This window comes from Trachurus japonicus, chromosome 12 (genome assembly GCF_045865225.1).
Source record: "Trachurus japonicus isolate A0001 chromosome 12, Traja_1.0".
NCBI lineage: Eukaryota > Metazoa > Chordata > Actinopteri > Carangiformes > Carangidae > Trachurus > Trachurus japonicus.
In genome coordinates this window covers 15,885,411-15,894,152 of record NC_140918.1, presented here as the reverse complement: position 1 = coordinate 15,894,152, position 8,742 = coordinate 15,885,411, and the positions used below count along the sequence as shown (strand labels likewise).

At 41.5% G+C, this 8,742-nt stretch overlaps 1 protein-coding gene across 1 annotated transcript; it reads right to left on the bottom strand.

The window, feature by feature from the left end:
- Positions 1–718: 718 nt before the first annotated feature.
- LOC146977321 (uncharacterized) lies at positions 719–4,463 on the bottom strand. Its single transcript, XM_085794317.1, has 7 exons — positions 4,352–4,463; positions 4,150–4,241; positions 3,178–3,295; positions 2,971–3,078; positions 2,725–2,898; positions 1,861–2,037; positions 719–957 (listed from the first exon to the last, which is right to left on the bottom strand). Exons 1-7 carry the CDS (start codon positions 4,362–4,364, stop codon positions 719–721), a joined length of 921 nt encoding a protein of 306 aa, XP_085650443.1. The 5' UTR covers positions 4,365–4,463.
- Between the last annotated feature and the right edge of the window lie 4,279 nt (positions 4,464–8,742).

Here is an 8,742-nt window from a genome sequence, read left to right as displayed (position 1 = left end):
AACCTATACTTTCACTTTCCCCAACATGGACAAATGTGTACATTTCACTATACTAAAAGTGGAGTTAACCATTACTATTTTTTTCAGCTGACATTAGTGGATGCAGTGATGAACTGTCATGACAGCCAAGGGCTTTATGCAGTAATGTCTCCTACAGAATCCTGTCTGTTTTAATCCATTGTCATCTGTCTACAATTCTTCTTCTGAACTGCTATTGTGCTGTTCACTCTCCTCTTCCTCTTCTTCTTCCCGATCTTCTTCTCCAAGGGGGTGGATCTGACTACACGCAGGCGTAGTTCACAGTCAGCCATATGAGGACGGGCAACTTGCTCTGACTCTGGCTGCAGTTACAGTGCAGTAGATAGGTGATCCAGTCATCTGCACTAAAAAAACGATTCATAACTCTGTGAAAAATAAATCAGTATGTAGCTATTTCTTTAACTATTTGCATAATGTCACTATAATGTTACTTTTACCAAAAAAAATACATTATTAAAATTATCTGTGATTCTAAATATGCTGCACCATAACTGCATAAACGTTCATAAAAATCAAACCGTTTTGAAATCGGACAAAAACTGAGCAAGTTATGGTCATTATAGCAGAACATGCACCATAGGCTTAATGCTCTGAGGGAGAGAGTTGCCCTTCCCAAGATGGCCGCCGTACTGGCTACGCTTTGTCATTGGGAAACAGCTGCGGGTGAGTCATCTAGTTCTTATATATATCTATGTTCTTCTCCCTCTCCCTCTTCTTCTTCTTCTTCTTCTTCTTCGTCTTCTTCTTCTTCTTCTGTGTCCTCTTTGTCTTCCTCAAATGGACTGAAAGAGGAGCTTGCATCCACAAGGGCATATGTGCTGGTGACACTGTTCAGTTTCTCATTAAGAAGGTGCCGCTTGTGAAGTAGACAGCAGTGTAGTCCCCTGTATCCCTCTTCAGTCATATCTGGAGATGACACTAAAATGAAAAGAAAATTTTGATAACTAAGGCAGCTTATATTGATAATGAAGTCTGGATCATGCATTTTGAACATGTTAATCGATTTGTGACAAAAAAGGGTGTCTAGATTTGATGAAACTGCAGTAATTACATGACACTAGTGTGGTACTTTCATTACATGTCACTACATGCCATTTTACTGCTCAGTGGCACTGATTTATCATTACATAGTATTGTGTCATTGGCATTTGGGAAGTCCGAAGTCCTCAAGTCTCTAAAAAATAAAAGTCTCCTGTCTGTTCTGGTTGTAATGACCCTTCTATCATCTGCTGCTATCCGATTTGGTAAGAATACTGTACAGCAACATGTAAAAAATTCAAAGCATTTACTGTATTATCATCATCATCATCATCATCATCATTATTATCACCACCCCTTTATTCATTAGCATACAGTATAGATTAGTTGTTTTGCATATGATCACTTCAACAGGGTATTGCAAAGTAGTAAATGGAAAGTAAATATAATGAAAGCACACAATGCTCTGGGGAAAAAACAAAAAGACAGTTCACCTATCACACCTGTCACTGACAGAGCTGTCACTCCGCTGTTCCTCTCTCTATAGCCTGTGTTTGGCTGTACTTTGTATAAAAGGAGTTCAATATATGAAGATCTAACCTCAATCTGAATCATCAGATCATGTGGCGCTGCTCAGCTGTAGCAGTGTATTTTATAACGACAAACAAGCCAAGAAAATAATGATTGCTCACGAGTCCAAAAACACAAGTCCAACTCAAGTCTGAAGTCACTGTGTGTGCGCGACTTAAGTGCAATTTAAACCTGGTCATTGGTTTTAGAGAGATGTCAAAGTCACTGAGAATGCATCCTCCTTTCAGTAAGGGGAGATTGTGTGGAACCTACCGTGGTTCTTGATGTCCTGGTCAACCTGGCGAAGGAGGTTATCAAGTTTGCCCAAAGCCTTTCTCAAATATTGACAATGCTGGGTCATCTCTTTCACAACGATGAGCCTCTCCTCTTCCATTCGCCTAACCAGCATGACCTGGTCAAACAGTCGCCTCTTCAAGCGTAGACTCACCACTGTTTTGGAAAAGAGAACAGATATGAAACCATCAAAGCATTTTACTACATACAGCAGTTCAGTCAGACAACTCTGTAATGAGAACAAATCATTTATTGAGTGTAAGCACAGCATAGGTATCCTTGAGCATGGCTGCAGCAGGTTTGGTGTCAGGCTCTGTCTCACGCCTGAGTTCCACTGGATCCGAGTCAGCTCCGTTCCAGCTCCGGTACGTTTTAGCTCCGACAGACGCAGCAAATCCTCGTCCACCGGATCCGTTCCTGGTCCGTCTCTGATCCATTGCAATGCTTAGCGGAGACCAGAAGAGCTGGAGTCGCGAGATCACAGGAGAACTACTCGGAATGGTGCGGAGAGGGATCCAGTGGAATTTGTGGGTCAGTAATTCGTTACCTGAATGACCTGGTTTGCCAGACATTACAGGTAATGAAGCAGACCCCCACCGGGGATCAAGAGACAGAGCCCACAGGTGGATGCTAGGCAGCAGCCAGATGTAAGCAGTAGCTGCAGAGCATAGCCAGGGATGAGCAGGTAAGCTGGGGGGTTTAAATAACCCACTTCCATTTGGATGAGGAGAGCAGGTGACTGATCAGCTGATCAGGATGGGCGCAGCTTGACTCGTCTGCCTGAACTAGCTTCACATTATTTGAATTCTATGAATTTCAAAATCACAAAAAACACTTGCTTACCATCTCCTTGTGCATCCCAAGGCAGAATGACATTGTCAGAGAGACTGCACACTGCTTCAGTGTCAATTTTTGGCTCAAATGCAGGTTCAGCATTGTAGTGCATGATTGCGTCTTTCAGTTTTTTCTTGACCTCAGCTAGTCTCCTCCTTTTTCGCTGCCTCGTTTTGTTGCTGTCTGTTTAATTAAAAGAAATATTAGGAAAAGAACTAAAAAGCATAGGCTGTTGAGTGATGTAATACTTCATACCATTTTGTCGATAGAGATCATTTTTCTTCTTTCTTATGGAATAAATCATGTCCTCTATCTCCCTCTGGAGCTCCTCCTGGCTACTGTCAGCACTACATGTAGGTCTCTCTTGAAAAACAGAAACAAGGCAAAATGTAAAACGTCATGCAGTCACATATAACAAGACCTATTATGTTGACACACACAAACACCAACCCCATTACACACCAGAGGCCGCCCACTGCTTCACATCCTCCACCCACTGCTCTGTGTCCTCCAGAGATATGTTCAGCTCCTGTTTGAGATGTTGGAGGTTGGCACCTTCCACATCTGCTCTCTGTGTGGCCTATTTTGAAGGTTTGAAAAAGAGAGATGAATACAAGAGCCCAGGGTGTAATCTCTCAATATACAGCTGTTAACAATTAATTGACAATACATCAAATAAATAAAGGTTCCTTGAAAAAAATAACTTATTCCCATATGGTCATTGGTGATCTACCCACCGCCTCCTTTATTATTTTTGGTTAGATATATCAGGGCTGTTAGATTTTTCCCAAAAATAAAATCTCAATTTTCTTCTCTCAAAAAACGATTTCTGATAACGATTTTTTGGGGAAATGACAAACTAATTCATGTGTGCTGTGTCTTTTGATATGACGAACCCACCCACCCAAGCTGAAGATCTCAGCTGTAATGGGAAAAGACCTAAACCAAGTCGAGCAGAACAGAGCTGTAACTGTGTAGTGGAAAAGGGTCACTAGTCTTTGTGGCAACAAAGTCCTCACGGTGCCTTAGCAAATGTTGACATGTTTGTTTAGAATGTGTGGTGAGAGCATTATGGGCAGAAGGAGGCGGAAGTCACTACCCAAGCGCAGCCCAGATAGATGAATGGGGGCTGTACTGTATACCCTAGTTAGATTTTTAAAAAATAATAATTTTTGATTACTTTTCTAACATGGTCCTAACAAAATAATTGTGATTATGATTTAAAATCAATTAAACAGGCCTATCACCTAAGGGAACACATTAGCGGCATCAGGAATAAAGGGAAAGAGAGGAAAATTAGAATGCAACAAAGAGCCACAGGTGGAAATCAGACCAAGGGCTGTTTCTGAGGATTCAGTCTCAGTACTTGGGTTTCACACTCTGCATAAATGGTGCTCGATTTCAACATACAGCATAGACCCACAGACTTCTTACTTTGACAAATCTCTTTGTCAGTGTCTTGTGGAGACTCTCCTGTTTCCGATTGTTCCATGCCATGGCAAGGACCGTAATCATGTCAGCTCTGCCTGCAATAAACCAACAAACAAGAAACCTCACAGAAATTATGCAAACACAAAACTAAAATACAATTTATCATTTGATGCCATTTCCAAGCACATATTTTGCTTTTACCAACCTGACTTGGTCATATATTTTGTTGTGAGAGCAGCTCTTGACAGGAAGCTGTTAACTTGTTCGACCTCCTCACCAATTGTGTTTCCTGCACCCTCCTGGTTTCTCCCCCCCCAAGTCACCTATTCCAAAAACAGACAATAAGATTAAGACATTTGAATTAGAGTCATGCTTTCACATCCAACCTATTTGGTTAAGCTCCTTGTATGTTTGCTTGGTTAATGTGGTTCATTGGAGATGCCGACTGAGCTCTAGTACAGATTAAACGACCCACATCGATATGAGATGGTTATCTTGGTCCTATACCAATTTGACTCTTATCTGGTTCACATTGCAAACGCACCTCTTCAGACTTCCAAGAACATGTGAGCATGTTAGTGCTATTGTACATGCTTAACATTTCTTTTGCTCAGTCATTTGGGGGCAGCATGCCTTCCTTTACAAGGCATAAAACAGTGTAGGATTTCCAAGCTGTTTCCTGTACATTCAGCATTATGATGCTATACTGTTCAGATAATCATGATGGTTATGAGAAAATGAAAACTGTGCTTTTGACATAGGTTACGTCTTTGTCAGAGATGTATACACTAGTCGTGAAGACAAGGCCTTGTTCCTGTGTTTACTTTCTTGCTCCTGGACACACCTGACCTACACACGGGCATGATGTGCACACAGAACAGCACTTTAAAAGCATGTAATGTACATCTCTGATCCTACAGGAAACATAATAAATGCATAGCACAATTACATATAATAATCAAAATCATTTCATGGATGTGAACTAACATATCTGAGCTTGAAGAGATAAAAAATAAAGCTACAGTATATTTATAGTGGAAGAGAAGAGGTAAGAGACTTGAAATCAGTGTGATACAAACATTTAACTTGCCACTGTACCTCACATTTTCCGGTGTGAACTTTAGCATGCATAACTGAGAGAAATGGCTTCATGTCTACAAGAGGCTCCAGCTCTGGCAACTTCTCTGCCATTTTTTTCAGGTATGGCCAATATCTGTAATAGAAAAAACACCACAGCATTTGAGGTTCATAATGGTAAGGACACAAAGGAGGACTTGGAGTGAAAAGGTTGGTATTGGTAGTGTTGAGTCTGTGTGTTCATACGTCTGATGTTTTTTTTTTTCCACCACAAAATGAGTGTGGTCTGACCAGTGTAACAAAGCTCTGATAACTCATGCAAGAACTCAGTACTAACGGCCACACCTGCGGAAAATACAGATTTATGATGAGTAAACGGTTGTGACTACCTGCATGTGATGTCCATACAAAAGAACGTCGCGTTTGCCTTTTCACACAATTCTTTCTGCAAGAATAGCGGATAGGCATATATTTCTCCCCGGTAGTGGTTGAGGCCTTGAAGCAGTGTTCCATGGCGACAGACAGCAATTTGGAGCCCCTCCTCATCCACCTTTGCTAGTGATTTGTGGGACTCAGCTCTGGCTGCTGTGAAAGTTGCCGGCCCACAAACATCACGACCGGTGCTCTGAAATTATATACAATGTGTTACACGTAATACTGGGGCAAAAAGTAAAGAAGAATTAGATGGTTAAAAACATCCTTACAACTGTCATCATGCTCCGGATTGTGTCAACAAATGCTGACACCTTACAATCCTCTGCAATGAAGACTCCATCAAATAGGGATGGTTCATCTGTTCTGGTACATTAAAAAAACAAAGTGTTTGACAACATAGTCACACATCCACAAACATTAAATATTGTCTCTAGAATTTGTGAAAATGCCTATCATGAGTTAAATGTATTGGCAGTGAGGTCCAGTATAGATCAATTACTGAAATGAGAAAGTGATTCTACTAACCCTTTGGACTTCTTGTACCGATAATGCTTCCTATTCCCATCCACTGATATTGCCAGCATATCTGGTGTGCACGCTGGGCAGACGAATGGCTCCACCTGGCACAAGTCGTCTTTCTTGAAGTCACAGAATGAAAATTCCTTGAAGGCTCGGTGGAAGGAATCGCAAGAAATACTACCCATCTGGAGAGAAGGATACAATACAAGACTTTGATATTTGGAATGTAAAGAAATATTGGAAAGAAAAACAGATGCACTGACACCTGAGCAACAACACAGACGATTACATAGTCAGTGTAGAACAATAAGATTCAAGGATCAACAGCACACTGCAGATCTGTGCGTTTTGAATCCAGCGCAGAGCGGCCCTATCCTGTCATTCCCCCTGCTCTGCCTCCCATTTCATGTCTCTCTCTCAACTATCCTGTACATTTAAGGCAAAAGCCACCCCAAAAATACTTAAAAAAAAACAGAGGTCTTACCCGTCCTGTGCTTTGGGCTCTATGTTCAAGCATTCGAAGGAATGCCTGTTGCGACAGTGCTGGGCTCGCCAACTTAATCTCTTCAAACGACGTGAAGACATCGAACTTAAAGAGGAGTTGGCAGCTGGTTGTTGCCGGCCAGTATCGACATCGAAGCAGGTCGTTTAAACCTGGGGTCCAGTTTTTGTGGCAAACAGGGCAACACACAACTGGCAGGCACAAGTTGTATGGGCCTGAAAACAAAATTATACTTACTATTTGAACAGTATCTGTACAACACAGGACAAACGGATAATAGTAAGATATGTAGAGGAAGTGACGACGCACCATTGATAGTCACCAGGACTGTCTGTTTGCCAGGGGCAATGGTGAAGTCTGTGCCACAGGAGCAGACTTGCAGTGGTGGAGGCATTGGAAGCATGCAAACTGCAGTAAAGAAAATGACCGGAATTAAAAATAATAGTGTCTGTATTAGTCAAATATAGTCAACACAGTCAAATGAAAAAGCAAAAAAAAAAAAAGTTTAAGCAAACATTAGATGTGGCTTATTATCTTATCTACTAAAATATTTTAACATACCTTGTTCAGCAAGTTCAAAGTTGCCACTCTGGTCCATTACCACTGAGGATGTGGGAGGAATGGGTTTGTAAAAACCATGAATCATGACCTCCCTGTCATGTAAAACATGACTTTGGTGGACATTGACATCACAACCAGGACAAAGAAACTGAGTTCCCGAGGGAACACAGTCCAGGCAACGGACCACAGCGTCTGCACTTTTACATTGTTGACAGGAGTGCACTTCAACAGTCTCTGCTGCCATTCTGCAGTTCAAGAGCTCTGGCATTGCAGCTCTGAACCTTTTTTGTGCATTGGCCTGTCTCTGGGCCCATGCAGACGTGGTGGGTGCCTCTGCTTCTGCTTCAGTTGAGGTGGGTAGAGTGCCGGATGAGAGTAAGTCTCTCAACATCTCAATACGTTGGTCTAAATGAACAAAACATACATGATCAATAAAATAAAAAAGTGATTTTCTGCATTGCTTGGTCACTGCATAGGCATCAGACGTATGGGCACTACAGTACAGTAGTAATACAATATTCCGATGACTACATTTTACATTTTTAAAACTAAAAGAGTAATGTTGTAAGATGTCATAATTCAATATGCATACCAAGATTTGGGACCTCTTGAGGAATTTCAAGTTCCTCAACTCTTGGGACCTCCCGAGAGCTGGAAGGTTGAACTGTAAACACAAAATGTAATGTGCAATGTAAGAGCATTAAAAACTGTGCATAATAGCATTACTATGTTACTTTACTCACCCGATCGAGATCGATTCTGCCTCACACGTTGTGGTATTATTTTACCATCTTGGTCCCACCTCCTCCAAGTAAAATTGGAGCCTTCACCCTTCTTACGCCTCCTTTTCTTTGGGGGCTAAAAGTTTAAAAAACTGTGTTAATAAATTTGCCTTTATTGTGGCACACACCCCCATGCACTCTCACATGTTCAGCCCTAACCTACATGCGCACACACACATGCTGTGTCTCAAATCAAATACATTTTGAGTACATCATCTGGGTTCTTAAAGTACACAGCATTTTGACCTACTTGAAAATTGAGATGCACTGCAGACTCAAAAAAAGAAAAAAAAAAAACTTACTTTGATTAAGGAAGTATTTGAATTGAAACACAGCAACACACATGTGACTCTTATAATAAAAGAGAAACAATGTAGGAAAACTTTACTGTTGGGGCAATTGCTTCTAACTCGTCCGCCAAGGCTTTCCCCTCCTCCAATGCCTCTTTCAATGCCTCCATGACAAGTGAAGGTGGGGGAGAGAGAGGGAGGGTGGGAGAGAGAGAGGGAGGGAGGGAGGGTGAGAGAGGGAGGGAGGGAGTACGGAAGGAAGGAAGGAAGGAAGGAAGGAAGGAAGGAAGGAAGTCAAAGTAAAGACAGAGAGGGATAAAGTGAAACAACGAGAGACAAAGGAAAAAGTAAGAAGAAATAAGTGGTAGAAAGGTAAAGGAATGAGATATTAGTTCTTAAAAGAACAGTTGGTTTTAAAAATGCTGCAAGC

Bases quoted from the DNA above. Each gene is read 5' to 3' on its own strand.
- LOC146977321 (XM_085794317.1), bottom strand. The intron at 3,296-4,149 runs GTAAGAAGTCTG...CCTTCAAAATAG, and splicing joins TGACAAAGAGATTTGTCAAA to GCCACACAGAGAGCAGATGT. The intron at 2,038-2,724 runs GTAAGCAAGTGT...TTTCCAAAACAG, and splicing joins TTGGGATGCACAAGGAGATG to TGGTGAGTCTACGCTTGAAG.